Source organism: Cyprinodon tularosa, unplaced genomic scaffold (genome assembly GCF_016077235.1).
Source record: "Cyprinodon tularosa strain WSP-4 unplaced genomic scaffold, ASM1607723v1 ctg639, whole genome shotgun sequence".
In the NCBI taxonomy this organism is placed as follows: domain Eukaryota; kingdom Metazoa; phylum Chordata; class Actinopteri; order Cyprinodontiformes; family Cyprinodontidae; genus Cyprinodon; species Cyprinodon tularosa.
The window spans coordinates 269,469-284,544 of NW_024039384.1; the positions used below are offsets into that span (position 1 = coordinate 269,469).

The following is a 15,076-nucleotide window of genomic DNA, read 5'->3' on the forward strand; positions in this document are numbered from 1 at the left end:
TGTACTGTAAAAGAAAGACTACCCAGATGGTCCTGCTTCTTCTTTCTCTTCTTTTATGAAATGAAACCTTGACTAATACATTTCAGAAGCTGGATTTCTGCCGTCAGATGGTAGGAATACTTCCAGCCTTGTTTGTCAGACTCAAGGCCCAAGAGCCGGATCTAAGGCGAGTTATCTGGCCCTCTTTTAATGGGCCAGTTATGCAAATGAATTTCACAACCTATCTTTAGACCAATGTCTTTTGGACAATATCACCAATGTGTGTTAGACTATAAAGTAAAAAAAAAAAAGAAAAATCAAATGAAAGAAAACAGTTTATTTTCCAGTTGGGTCACTTTAAACTTAAAAACATTGTTCAGGGTTAATCAGACTGACAGGTGTAAATCGTTCAAATTAAACACAGATTAATGAAACAGAGATGCTCTTTTTTCCCAGTGGGAACTCTCTCTGATCTTTTGGTCCCGTTAACAAAAACAGAGAGAAAAACCAGGTAAAAGCTGAAGTTTTCCCCTCGCTGCCTTATGAGTACATCGTCAGCTGAAGCCACTGTGAGACAGAGAGACCCTTTGTCAATATCCATGTACATTCAAACTCATACTCAGACTAAAGTCTGCCTGAAACATTTCTGACTCAATAAATAATTTTTTACATTTATTTTTCATACATTATTCTCTTGTCTTTACATAAAAAACGCTTATTTTCCTAAACTATATAAAATAAACTAAAAACAATCTACAGATGAAAATGCTTAAATTAAACTGTATGCAGATGACATGCCGTTTTCATGGACACAAGAATCAATATTCATCATAGATATATGAGAGATTCTAACATTTTAAAATTATTTATCCACAGAGTTAATCAAAAGTATCCCTGCCAATAAACTGACACATTATGACTGAAGTACATGTGTCAGACACTTAAGCAGGAAGGGAGGAAATGACAAGGTGGGGGTTTTAAATGGGGCTGGAAATCTCTGTTCTGCTGTTATTCTGGTCCCTGGTCTCGAACTGACATGCAAAAATCATCAGAGTGGATCAAACTAATACCTCCTTGATGTCCAGGTTGATGGTGCCGTGGTTGTCCTTATCCAGAGTCTTAAAAGCTCCTGGGAAGCACACCAATACTTGCATCATCATCATATTAAAATGCTTATTTTTATTTACCTTTAGTTATTGGAACTATATCAGTCACGGAAGCTACAACAAGGAATTTTCAGCAGAATTAATCAGAAAACAACTTAATGTTACGTTTCTAGATATCTAAATAGCTATCATTTTAAAGGATAGTGGGAAAGGGTTTAAAAGACGAAAGGATCTTTCCTTAAAATTCATTTTATAAATCAAATAAATCTGAATGAATCAATAAACAAGCTTCCACTGGAGATCAAAGCAAGTAAGTGGGAAAGGACTTACGGCACATGGCGTCCAGCCGCACCACACAGCCAATGAAATTATCAAAGTCCATGTCCCCATTCTGGTCACAGTAGCGGCGGATGATCAGTTTGAAGAGCTGATCGTTCAGAGGGAAACCTGGAAACATCTCTGGAGTTAAACATTCTTCTGGACTTTTCTGATCGTTTCAATCTATGGAGCAAGCCGGGTTTCTTACCTGCCTCCTTGAAGGCATTTGGCAGCTCCCTGGAGCAGATCGTACCTGAGCGATCAGTGTCATGGGACAAATAGATGCTCTGCAAAACACACAGCAGGAAAAAAGATTTAAAAACTGCAACCTGCGTGAGATGGAGCAGTCGGAGCACTGAAGGCCTACCTGCCACTTCTTGATGTTGTTCCACAGGTATTTAAACTCATGGAAGCCCAGTTTTCCTGTGCTGTCGCTCTGCAGGGAGTGGGGTCAAAGATCGAACTCTGATATAGGCCCCACAGAAAGGGAATCCTGCAGACTGATGCATCAAGCTATATGATTTCAAAGCTACTTTCCATCCACAGCTGCTGACTTTTTATGAAAGGATACATCCATGACAGCAACCATGCTCCTGCAACACTCAATGCTGAAGCCATCAGTCTTCAGGGCTGAGTCTGAGAAGAAACAAGAAACCAAGAAGTCAAAGTTGGACTCCAGCAGGCGAATATTTTAATGCAAAGTAGAAAAGGAAGGCAGTTTAAATGGTTGCAGAAAAGGACTAAAATCAGGACTCTCACTTCTGGAAACGACTCTGTTGAGGATGTTCATCAGCTCATTGGGGCTCACCTCCATGTCCTGTTCAAACAAACACAGCACATTGTTCAGAGATGGCTTCTGCTAGCAACCAATGAAGCTATTGTGCATAAAAACATCCAAATCTGAAGGCTTTAAGTCACATTTCCACTGAGAAACACAGTGGTGGCAGCATCATGATGAGGGAATGCTCATCAGGAACAGGGAAGCATGTTGGTAGAAAAATGGATGCAGCAGAATGAGACCAGAAATTAGGGCAACCCCCCTGATATAAGTCAGAGATACAACAGATGGATTAGACAATGCCTGCCCAAAGTCAGCCCTCAAAGGCAGCTGTCCTACAAGTTTTTGATCTCAGCTTCAGTAGAGCTGATTCTGATGATTGCAGTTCAGCAAAGCCTGTCAATCAGCTATCAATGGAAATCAGCTATGCTGGAGCAGGGAAACCTCTAAGTCCTGCAGGATAGACTTTGGACAGGCCTGGGTAAGAGCCATATAGTCAAAATGCAGACCTGAATGCAACTGAAGATCAGTTTAAATGTCTGACTGAGGTGGAAAAGTCTGGATGTTCAAAGCTGGTGGAGACAAAACACTGAAGACGTAAAGCTGGATCTGCAGCCATTGGAGGTTCTACCGAGTCCTGACTGAATTTGGTTTGATATAAATGTGGGCCACAATTTTCAGGTTCTATTGTAAGAATTTATGGAGACTATTAGCCCTAATCCTTATATAGGGCACCATATAGTGGTTAAGCCAATTTAGATGACTGTGTCCAAATGGATGAAAAAGTACGGGATGTGAAATTTCGCACAATGAACCTTCAAAAGTAGTGATCATCCTTGGTCACAAGTCAAGCAGATATATCCTGAAATGTTTTGGGAGGAGAGCTCTCATCAATGCATCATGGGATTCGTTGTCACAGCGGCTCGCTGTCCCCCACGGCTGTCCCTACCCAACAGCGGTGACAAATAACAAAGATGGCGCAGACACCGTGCAGGGAGGCGGAGTCACGTGACCGACGGGGAGGGAAAAGTAAGGCAAGGCAAGGCAAATTTATTTGTATAGCACAATTCAGTACAAAAACAATGCAAGGTTGCTTTACATGATTAAAATACAGGAAGATAAAACAGAATCAAAGCAAGTAGGAAAAAAATAAAATAAATAAAATAAAAAATGCAGAAACAAAAAAAGAATATTAAAAACAGTTGGACTAAAGAAAATATGTTTTGGTTGAAGTGTTTAACTAGAACAGTCGAAGGCAATCCTAAACAAATGTGTTTTTAGTCTTGATTTAAAGGAACTCAGGCTTTTCGCACTTTTACAATTTTCTGGAAGTTTGTTCCAGATAAGTGGAGCATAGAAACTAAATGCTGCTTCTCCATGTTTATTTCTGGTTCTAGGTATGCAGAGCAGGCTGGAGCCAGAAGACCTGAGTGGTCTGGAGGGTTGATACACTGATAGCAAGTCTGTGATGTATTTAGGTGCTAAGAGATTTATAGACTAACAGAAGTATTTTAAAGTCTATTCTCTGAGATACAGGGAGCCAGTGGAAGGACTTTAGAACTGGGGTGATGTGCTCTACTTTCTTAGTCTTAGTGAGGACATGGGCAGCAGCGTTCTGGATCAGCTGCAGCTGTCTGATCCACTTTTTAGGCAGACCTGTGAAAACACTGTTGCAGTAATCAATTCGACTAAAAATAAACGCATGGATTAGTTTTTCCAAATCGTGCTGAGACATTAGTCCTTCCATTCCTGGAAATGTTCTTGAGGTGATAGAAAGCTGACCTTGTAATAGTCTTTAAATGCTTTTGGAGGTTCAAGTCTGAATCCAGCACTACACCTAGATTTCGGGCCTGATCAGTGGTTACTAGCTGAAGCGACTGAAGCTGTGTGCTAACTTTAGATCTCTCCTCTATTGGTCCAAAGATTATTACTTCAGTTTTGTTTTTATTCAGTTGAAGTAGTGATCATTTGTCCGAGCGATCAGGTAACTGAGTTCACTATAAAGTCTACTATACAGTTCCCGCTCTATATATTGGTGATGTATTTAAGGGTTAGAGCGAACGTTTGGACACAGCCTATGACTCCTTCTCCATCCACTTCATGACTAGAACACTTTGTGAGGGCCAGTTGAGGAAAAACCTGGTGGAACATCTCTTGGTTCTGTCTGTCTTTCTGGTGAGGCAGCTTCTTGGAGCAGAACCACAGCAGTGTTTTTCGGCTCAGCAAACTAAGTTAGCCACTGTGGATCCGACTGAAGCGGTTTCCTGTTTCTCTTCTGTCTGACTCACTGCTGGAAGATAAACAAAACAAAACCACGAAGACTCATAAAAGCCCCCAGATATTTCAACAAGCTCTCATTCCTGGTTTAAACACATTCTTTGTGGTGAAACTGAGTCAGACTTGGGCTTCGATGGGTCTTTCTCTCATTGCAAACAACTGAGAATTAGTAAAGTATCTAAACCTTCCTTTATCCCCGAATGCAGCACGGATGGTAGTAACCACCGGGCTCCGCCCACCGGGGCTCAGCCAGGTGACTGGCGGATCCTCCCTGTTGGTTTAGAAGTCCAGGGAGAGCTGACTGGTTTGACTGGTGCACACACCCCAGCTGAGTCACACACACATAGACACGAGCGCCGCCCTGCCAAACAACGGCAGGAATGCAGAGCTGGAGAGACACACGCCCTGAAGCAAACCTTTCCACAGAAGGGGATCTGTTGGGCAGCAGCAGAACATCCACAGCAGCTCTTATGAGACACTAGAGAGGAAAAGGTCTCTAAATATGACTGAGACCTTGTCTTTGGTAGCATTTTTAAAAAGGCCTCAGCCATTTTCAGTTGGAGGATTATTCCAAATCTGAGACACTCAACAGTGACGTGGACTTCCGGCAGCAGAACCGGTCTGCTGGAATGAGCCCAGGTCCAGGACTGTTCAGGGTGGAGTCGGCAGGCAGACGGGTGGGGTGAGGAGTTAGGAACCTGCTGAAGGGACAAACCTGCAGCCTGACGGGGATCACTGGGATGGACTGATAGTCCGCGGCTGCTTGTGTACGTGTCCCGTACAGGAGGACAGCGGGACAAATTCCAGCAAAATACAGCACAGAAAGCATGAGGCAGAGCAGTTAAAATTTTTGGCTTTGATTCTGATGTCCAATTTAGAAGAGCAGGACTTGGGTTTGGATCTCACTAGAAAAAAATCGAAATCTAGATGGGTCATTTTTTCTTAAAATAAGTGCATTTGTTCTTGGATTGAGGAGGTAAAAGAGACATTTTGCCAATGGAAAAAGACAATTTTAATTTCAAATAAGAAAAAACAATTGCATTGTCTTATTTTAAGTGCACCTTATCTAATTATCTTATTTTAAGAGTAAACATACTCATTCCATTGGCAAACTATCTAATTTACCTACTCAAATCAAGGGTAAATACACTTAATTTAAGAATTTTTAAAACTTTTTCCTAGATCGTTTTTGCAGTGCTGTTTTTGCAGTTTTGTGTTTTTAAAACAAATAAAATTTAGTTTAAGTTATTGGATCTTTTAACTTGCACTTTATTTTGAAGCTCAGATGTTTTTATCTGTGGATGGAGCCATGTACTTTTTATTTCTTTCCCAAAACCAAGAAAAATGTAAAGATCTAAAAGCTAAGAGGACAACAAATTATTTAAACAGGTCATTTCATTTAGACATGAGTTCTCCTTCAGCAAAGAGACCTGTGGGGATGTGGGTTAAAAAGCCCACAGTTGGAGGATTCAATGTGAAATTAAAACGTCAGAAGAGCTTTGGTTCAGGGATTAGTGCTGGAGAGGAACCAGAAAGGAGCTGCTCAGAGCATCCTGAGCTGATGATCTCAAGTAAAGGGTTCAATCTGTTACTGTACAGTACAATTTCTGGTTCCAGTTCTACCAGTCAGAGCAGCAGCGAAACAGTTTCAGGAGAAAAATAAGAAGAAAGGTGAAAATCTCCTTTAGATTATAGAGAGTTAAAAGAAGATTAAATAAAAATCTTTCCACACTTACATCTCCGGCCAGCTGCTTGAAAACTTTCCGAAACTGCTTCTCTTCTTCGGTCTCATGAGCCTCAGCGAAGTTCAGAGGTCTGCGAGGAGGAGGCTGAGAGAAAGAAGCTTGTGTTAGCCCACAGTGAGAGGACAGTGCTCGTCTCAGTCCCACGGATTCAGGCAGTGTTCACAGCTCCGGTGTTTTCACAGTGAAAATATTCAAATCTCAACCAGCTCAGCATCTTGTTACATTAGATTGAATTCATCCATTCATTTTCTGTCACACTTTATCCCTGCTGGGGTCACGAGGGGTACACACAGGACAAACAACCATTCACACAGGAGAATTTAGAGAAGCCAATTAACCTAACATCATGTTTTGGGACTGCAGGAGGAAGCCAGAGTACCCGGAGAGAACCCACGCATGCTCTGGGAGAACATGCAAACTCCATGCAGAAAGATCCCGGGCCAGGAATGGAACCCAGAACCTTCTTGCTGCAAGGCAGAAGTGCTACCCACTGTGTCACCGAGCAGTCCTTAGATTGAATTCAGACAACAGAAAGCTAAAAACAACAGCCATGACAGGGATCTTCAGGCCTGAAGAGGTTTCACTTTGTGAACATTAAAGAACCACACAGAGAAGGCAGGGAAAGAACCAAATCCTGTAGCTTCTTGTTGGAGGTGTTCAATGGAACCTTCATTTCTTAGATCTGAACTGAGGTCGCCTATTACAGTCTGCTCATCCAAATTACCATCAGGACAACATTCAGCAGTTTTCACGACACCAAAACAACACTTTAATTTTGCTTTGGTCTTTTTCTTAGTTTTTGACACACCCTATGTGACAATGGCTCTATGGCAGCCCTACATCTGACCTTCTGTTTGCGGGTCTTATTTCACTCCTCAGAGAATTTCAGTCTGTTTTTCTGCTGCCTGCTTCTGAAGCTTAAAACAGTTCTGGTTTGGCCTTTTAGTCCCCAAATCTGTTCACGTGGGAATGGGTCAGGTCAGTTTAGTTTGGTATGTTTCCAATAAAATAAAATAGTGTTTCACTGGTGGCTGGATCTTTATTTGCAAAGTGGCTCTGCAGCGAGGACTGCTGCTCTGTTTGTGGTCTGGCTGAATCCAAATACATCAAATCAGGAAGGACTCTTTAGAAAAACTGTGTCGGTGATCAGCATGATAAGTGCTGTCTGAATACTGCTGGCAGACAATATATATATATTTATTGTCTAGACCATCAACACCAAGTCAAATTCCTCATAAGTACAAACCTTCTTGACAATAAACTTGATTCTGATAATCTCAGCATGATCTAATGTACCAGTTAAAGACGGACAAGTGATGTCTCACCCTAACCAATCATTGACCAAACATCCTCTGATGTTGCATTTTCAGAGTAACTGTGAATGATTGGAACGGCATGCAACCAGGTAAAAAGAATTTCAGGTATTTCCCTTCCTATTCAATTCAGTTTGTTTATATAGCACTAATTCACAACACATCATCCCAAGGCACTTTACAGAGAGAATTGGTTAAAAGTTTTCTACCAAGGAAAACCAGCTGATTGCAGGATAAGCCTGCAGTAACGGTTTATCACTTGCATTTTGTTATTCACTCTTCAGCAATCCCTTCATTTCAGCATGCATGCAGGGACAGTGGAGAGGAAAAACTTCCTTTGACACGAATAAACCTCCAGCAGAATAAGGAGGTGTTTGCTTTTCGGCAGAGACGTCCATGCAATTGCTGATTCACCAGCAAATACATTAACTACATGAAACACATCAATTGCATTGCTATTTGAATGTTAATGTTTCATGTAAAAAAATTTTTATTTTTTGTTTTAAATGTAGACTTGTGTAACATCTTTAAACTGGCAGCATATTGGGGATCGGTTAGTCTGAAATCAAAATGATCATCACGATCGGCAACCCCCCCCAACCCCTCCACCATCTCGAAAAAAAAAAAAGAAGTACTTCTTTCCCATTAGTAACCTAAATAATACTAATGGAAAAGCCAAGTTAACCCATAGTGAATCACTCAGAGTCGGTACTAATGTAAAAGGAGCATAAGGGTTTCCTCCAGAGTACTTACAGGGTCTGATGGCATGAACTGAGAAGGGTCGATGTTGCTGTTGGAGGAAAGAAGAGAAACCTCATTAGCTTAGCAAAAACAACAAAAATCAATCAAAACTGTTAGACTCTGTGCTCACCTGACAACATTCAGAATCCCACCAATCAAACTCTTAGCCAGAAACATGGTGACGATCTGAGGAAACAGGAAATAAGTTGGTTGTAGAACCTAAAATGATCAGAACCTTTGGCTGAAGCTTCATCATTAAAAACATTGCTATACATATTATTCAAAATAATAATTTATAATATTTGATCCTTTTTCAACGTTAGCTAACTGCATCACTACAAACACACTTCCTGCTCATCAAAAAAAAAAAACAGGTTTAGTTGATTAAATATTCTGATTTACTTCATTTCTCAATATTATCAAAAATTCCTCCTCCTCAGATATAAACCTCACAGAGTAAAGGATAAAACAGATTAATGAAATAAATAAGTGAAAAGATCTTAAAATAAAGGGAAGTGATAATAGCGGAATTTTGTTCTCTTTTCCATTTGCACATAAATGCATGTATGTTTCTGACTGGGTATAAATAACAATTGATCAATTTCAGGAATATTCAAAGAGCCTAATGACTTTTTTTCCCTAGATGTTGAAAAGAATGTAAAAGGGTTTACGCTTTTAGGTTTATGTTTGGAAGTGTTGAAGTTTGGAAGGTCCCAGTTCAAACAGAACAAGTTTGGATTTCTAACCTACAGTAATGTGGATTTCAGGCAAACTAATTGACAGAAATTTCTTTTATAAGAAATATTTCTTTTATCCATGATTAGAGACTTGAATTGGACTCAGCTATAAGCTACAGAATAACCAGTTCGACATAATTTATGTTATAGTGTTCTTGGAATTACGACATATCAGATTGTCAGGATATAAACAAAAGAATCAGGGGCGGATTTAGGAAATTTGAGGCACTTGGCAAAGGCAGGCAGGGGGCCTGAATTTAGAAGACAACACATAAAACAGACCCATTATACAGATACAGAAATGTTAATAGAATAGACATAATTTGTTCTAAGTTTTGTCCCTCTCTTCTTGTCTATTTCTTGTTACTTTTCTCTCTATGTTCTGTACTCTGATGACTTTTCATGCTGTCTAACAAGGAATGAAAAAATTTTTCCCAAGCACTAAGCTCACTAACCTGATTGCTCCTTCCTTTGTTTCCAAAAAGATGACAGTAAAAAAAAGGTCCTTTTTTCACTGTAGTCATTTAAATGAAATATTTGCATGAGTCATGGCAGCAGACAAGATAGTGGAGAGCAGGAGGCGGGGTTACCAATCTACTTGCTCTGGAGAGCCAAGTTTGGTGCTTTTATATGTTGTTGCCAAAGTCTTCAGTAGCAGAAAAAAAGTCACTAGATTTGGTGCTAGGCACTTTAAAAAAAAATAAAACTACTAGATCAGGGGTGCTCAAGTCCAGTCCTCAAGAGCTACTATCCTGCAACTTTTTGATGCACCCCACTTTTAACACACCTGCATCAAATGAGTGGCTCGTTACCTTTCCTCTGCTGGGCTAAATGATGGATTGAGCAGTTCGATTCAGGTGTGTTAGAGAAGAGATGCATCTAAAAGTTACAGGATGGTAGCTCTTGAGGACTGGACTTGAGCACCCCTGTACTAGAGGGTCTGAAATGTCGTTAAATATCCATGCCCCAGGAACTTGGGGCATGGATGGATCAGTCTGAATGGTTCTGCTGGGATTACAGGTTCATTTAAATAAATATTTATTCTATTCAAAGAAAATAAATAAAATGAACCCAACTCTATTTATTGCCTGGCTCTGTAAGGTGAAGGTATCAGTGCCGTTTCAATTCAATTCAATTGTTCCTATTTGCCACATCAATGTGATCAGGTTCTTTTTTCAATTTGCTGTAATTTAGAGGGTTCCATCACTTTCCTAAGATCTTGTCTGAACTGTGTACAAACTTTCTGATTTGGGTCGAATGTTTTGGGTTCTGCTCCACAAGCTTCTCACAGCACACTGTTGGGATTTCGGCCCATTCCTCCGGACAGAATCTGTGTAATTGGGTCAGGTTTGTAGGAGGCCTTACTCACACATACACACATGCATCAAAGGCTCCGCCCACTAATCGTCTCCAGGACTGTGATAAGGACTTTGTGATGAAACCTCCAAAATTGACTTTGCTGTCCTTCAGGAGCTGAGGAACATTGTCCATCTGAGATCATTATGTGTCTAAATGGGAACTTCCAGATGGATGTGTTCAGAAGTATGTCCCTTGTTTTCCCTCATGATTCTATCTATTCTAACAGTACAATTTCCTCCTACATTAAAACATTCCTGATATATGATGCTGTCATCCCCTCACTTCACAGCTGAGGGGGGTTCTTAGGCCTCAAGCAGTGGCTGTTTGAGCTCTGGATGTGGCTCCAGTAATGGTACATCAGATTAGACCTTTCCAAGGGAAATATGTTCAAGGTGTTACCTTAAAATGTGTTACCTTAAAATAGCTAACTGGGAGTTTGTAAATAGTAGAAGGCATAGTACTCTTCTTGGTCGTAAACTTCTAAACACTTAATTCAGAACTTTGTTTTATCTGTCTGTGTTAGTTCATTGCTAGTGAAAAAGCTACATGACTGAATAGAAAGAAACGCTTTTGCAGATCCAGAGGCGTGGTCAGGCAATAACCAATGTACACTGAGGGGTGGACGAAAGCAGAGAGGCGCCAGAAACTCAGGGTCAATCACTTTTCCAAAAAGGAAAATTAACGACCACAACATCCATATTTTTTAAATAAAGCCTAACTACACTTTCATACAGCCTTTGCTAACAAATAGAAACATATATTGAAACATGCATGCAGTCTAAATTAAAGAACTAGTGGACAAAATACTTTCAGGTTTGAGTTCTTAAGCGAACATCTTATTAATTGTCACTACTTACCTATTTTTATCAATAATTGTTCTGCATAAAATTTATATTTACACATACTAATATCTACTTTAAATGAATTACTTATTATTAAGGTAGTTATTTATTTCTGATTTCAATGAAAACTCACGGATGACTTGCAGAGACATAATTTTCTCTTTAAGACAGAATCTAGTTCTGAAAAGAGCATGAATTCTGAATTTATCATCTTTAATGTTAGCATACTGATATGCATAATTAACCACAATGTTTTTGTTGTCAAATAACTGTTAACATACGAAAAGTTAAAATGTTAAATAAGTTAGAACATTCCACTTGAGAGTATAACTGCTGACACTGTCTGTTTTAGAGGTAAAAATGGTGGGGCGGCCCACAGGGGCCATGGCCAATGATAGGCTAAGGGTGGCCATGGCCACCCCTAGCCCCCCATCTAGCTCCACCCCTGTGAAGATCATCATATTATATCTAAGGGCAATAATGCTGGAAAATAAGGAACAATCAGTTGGTTTTATGCTGTTAGTTAAAAAAGAACATTCCTCAGGCTCTGAGAGGTGAACCCAGGGGGAGCTGTTTAGATGCTTCTTTCTTAACTACAGAGAAACTCTTTCCTATATTAATCAGGTAATCATTAACTACAAATTCAAACACCCACAAAAAAGACCTAAAAAAGTTTGACAAATGTCTCCGTTTGATTTTAAACCAAATACTTTCAGTTGTGGGTTTTTGTTTCTCAGGAGGTTTTTTCCTGTAAGTTTCCACCAGTGGGTGTGACAGAATGACAACCCTTCTGGATTACAAGCTTCCTGTTTAACTCCACGCAGAGCTGCAGATCCTAGTAAATACATGAGGGTTTGTGGTACTTACAGGAGTGAGGTTCGGTTCAGGTAGAAACCAGAGAGACACGGAGCTGGATCAGCACAGGAGAGTGAGAATGAAGGCGAGCCCAGAGTCAGAGTCCACAAAATGCAGACAGTTCCTCCCAGTCCATTAACCCCGCCCAAAAGTTTGGCCGGCTCCATGGTGGCAACAAAACACAAAGCCATGATGCATTCATGTCCAACAGGAAAATCCAGTTGTTACTTCAATGAGATCCAGCTTGTTGAATATTTGTTCTGATCGTTGATAAAAATGTTTCATGTTCTAACAAAACCTAAAGTAAAACATGACCAGTTAAATATTTGTGTTTGAAAGTGTTTGAAAACATCTTTACACTAAATAACTAGTGAATTAATTCTAGATGTATTTTATGATTGTTTGTCTTTTATCTGTACATTTGAAATTGTATAAAAACATGGTTTAGCTTCTCTGAGTGAGAAAATCCATGTGTACCGGTAGAAAAATGAAGCATGTGGAAACGCACAAAGGTGAAACATATAAAATCAGAATTCCTTTATATCATTGTGCAAAAAAGTACAACAAAATAAAGAAAAAGCAACCTTCAAGGGCACTTGAGGGTTTCCTAAGTAAATAAAGATCATAAGTATAGAAAATGAACACTGAGACTTTATGGAAAAATAGGCCTACAACAAATAAATACATTTAGGCTTGAACAAATAAACACATTTATATACGTAAAAGATGAAAATATGAATAAATAAAAAAAGGAGTCAGAAAAAGTTTATTTAAATACCTTTATTAGCCAAGGTTGTGTTTAGGATAATACATTTTGGTTTATTATTGCTTAAGAAAACACGCCTTCACTGTAGCTTACAGCTATAAAAAATGCATAATACAAATCTATCTGGGAGAGATATGTGCATAAAAAAGTAAAATAAATGCTTTTGAAAGCATTAGACATTAGAAATACTATGATCTTCCCCTGTTTATGAGCTCCAGAAGCTTTAGATGCTTTCCAATTCCCATTTACCCCTGTGATGCCTGCGCTATTTTAGGTTAATTTCAGATACTGGTTTTTCTCTGTTTTTTTTTTTTTTTTTTAATTAGTGGGTTTTGACCAAAAGCGTCAAAAAACATGAAAAAAATCAAAACCAGGCTTAACATGATTTAGATCGCCTCTGTAAATCAGGTGCTGGTGGTGGAAAATAAAACTTAGTTTTATTTTTTATCCACTGATGAAAGAACAGAAGCTGTCTGTTTGGGTCCTGTCAGGTGTTTTTTTTTTTTTTTTTTTTTTTTTTACTCATAGCTGATGAACCTGATCCAAATTCCAACCCTGCTGCCTTCAGGGCAGCGTCAAGGGGTGAAATCAATTTAATCAATTTACTGCCCCCTGGTGATTATATTGAGTACCACAGAACAAGCTTTTAGTTCTTCTCCTCTACTTGAAGTATTGCACTTCCTTTATATTCCCTTCAGTTTATTCATCAATAAAATAACATGACTGTTTATTAAAATTAATTTAGAGTAGAAAGCTATTATGCAACATTACTGGCTGTTTTTTTTTTTATTTAATGCCTTTATTTAACTTATTTAACATGAGCCTTTGAGGGTAAATGACCCAAGGTCAGAATGATCCTGACATAAATAGGCTCCTTAATTCAAAAGATGAACCGTAATGTTTCTTTTGAGAGATTTGCGAAAATCCTCTTAAATACCTTTAAGACTGGATTTGTTCTAAATTGTAAACAGACTCAGACAGTTCAGGTTCATTTTATTTATAATGGATGACCCTTAACTTGATGGACTGGTGACCTGTCCAAGGTGTACCCCACCTCTCGCCCGTAGACAGCTGGAGATAGGCACCAGCACCTCTCGTGACCCCACTTGGGATTAAGCGTGTAAGAAAATGGATGGATGGATGGATGGATGGATGGATGGATGGATGGATGGATGGATGGATGGATGGACTCTTAACTTTCTGCTTCTGAATGCAGACAAAAAATCAGTTATTGTCTTTGGACCAGAGTCTGGAAAAAATGAAAATGATTAGTCAGCCCTTTCATGTGGGTGGGACTAAATTGATCTCAGGTAATAAAGTGAAAACTCTTCTTTTTGATGAGGACCTGTCATATAAATCCCGTACCAAAGACTTTTCTAGAATTTCCTTCTTTCATCACCGGAATATTGCAAAAATTAGAAATGTCCTGTCCAGGGGTGATGCTGAGAAACCAGTCCATGCATTTTTTACAGTCATGAAGTCAACAAACTATAGGCAAAAGCCATCAGCTGATCCAAAATGCTGCAGCCAGAGTTATGATGAAAATGGAAAAGAGAGATCATATTTCTCCTGTATTAGCCAGAACAGAATATAAAATCTTCATTCTCAAATATTAAGGCTTAAATGGCCGAGCTCCATCTTATTTCAGAGATATGATTGTTCATTATGTTAATTACTTCTATGTTCTTCTTGTAGGTCTGCCTATGTGCCCTTGAACCTCCAGTAAGCCTCAGCAGAGGGCTGCTTATGTAAGCCAAAATCTGCTACAGTTTTTTCATTGGTTAAAAAAAATATTTTTCCTCTTAACTGTTGCTGCATGCATGGAAATCCCTAGTGAAGGGATTGCTGTAGAGTCAACAACACAATGCAAGCAAATATCTTTTTCTGCCACATGCTCATCCAGAAGGAGTGTGTCCTGTAATGGCTGTGACTTGATGCAGTGCCGGTTGAGCAAGAATGTAGTAATAGTAAAGAGAAACCAGCAGATCCAGAACCAGGTTTACAGGAAGCAACAATCCAAACTCTTCATTCTATCTGTTGCTCACTTTAAGAGGCAAAGCAGGCAAAGCACACCAATGCAATTGTTCAAGAGTAAAGTTAAGGTTAATAGCAAAATCTGCAGATAATAGCTAGCTAGATGACGCAGAATATAGCAAATAAGGGAACTTAGGTACTTCACCAGCTTAATCCTATATTAATCCTATAACTATTTAATTCAGGATAACATGATCGGTCTGTTCATTAAAAATGAAAAGAAACA

The 15,076-nt window shown here is 39.3% G+C and overlaps 1 protein-coding gene across 1 annotated transcript; it reads right to left on the bottom strand.

The window, feature by feature from the left end:
• Positions 1-301: 301 nt before the first annotated feature.
• LOC119798850 (calpain small subunit 1-like) lies at positions 302-12,206 on the bottom strand. The gene is made up of 11 exons (XM_038308496.1): positions 12,063-12,206; positions 8,388-8,443; positions 8,270-8,306; positions 6,195-6,287; positions 2,163-2,220; positions 1,975-2,039; positions 1,771-1,839; positions 1,612-1,690; positions 1,416-1,532; positions 1,050-1,108; positions 302-546 (listed from the first exon to the last, which is right to left on the bottom strand). The coding sequence occupies exons 2-11, from the start codon at positions 8,432-8,434 to the stop codon at positions 520-522; spliced, it is 651 nt and encodes a 216-aa protein (XP_038164424.1). The 5' UTR covers positions 8,435-8,443; positions 12,063-12,206; the 3' UTR covers positions 302-519.
• Positions 12,207-15,076: the final 2,870 nt, after the last annotated feature.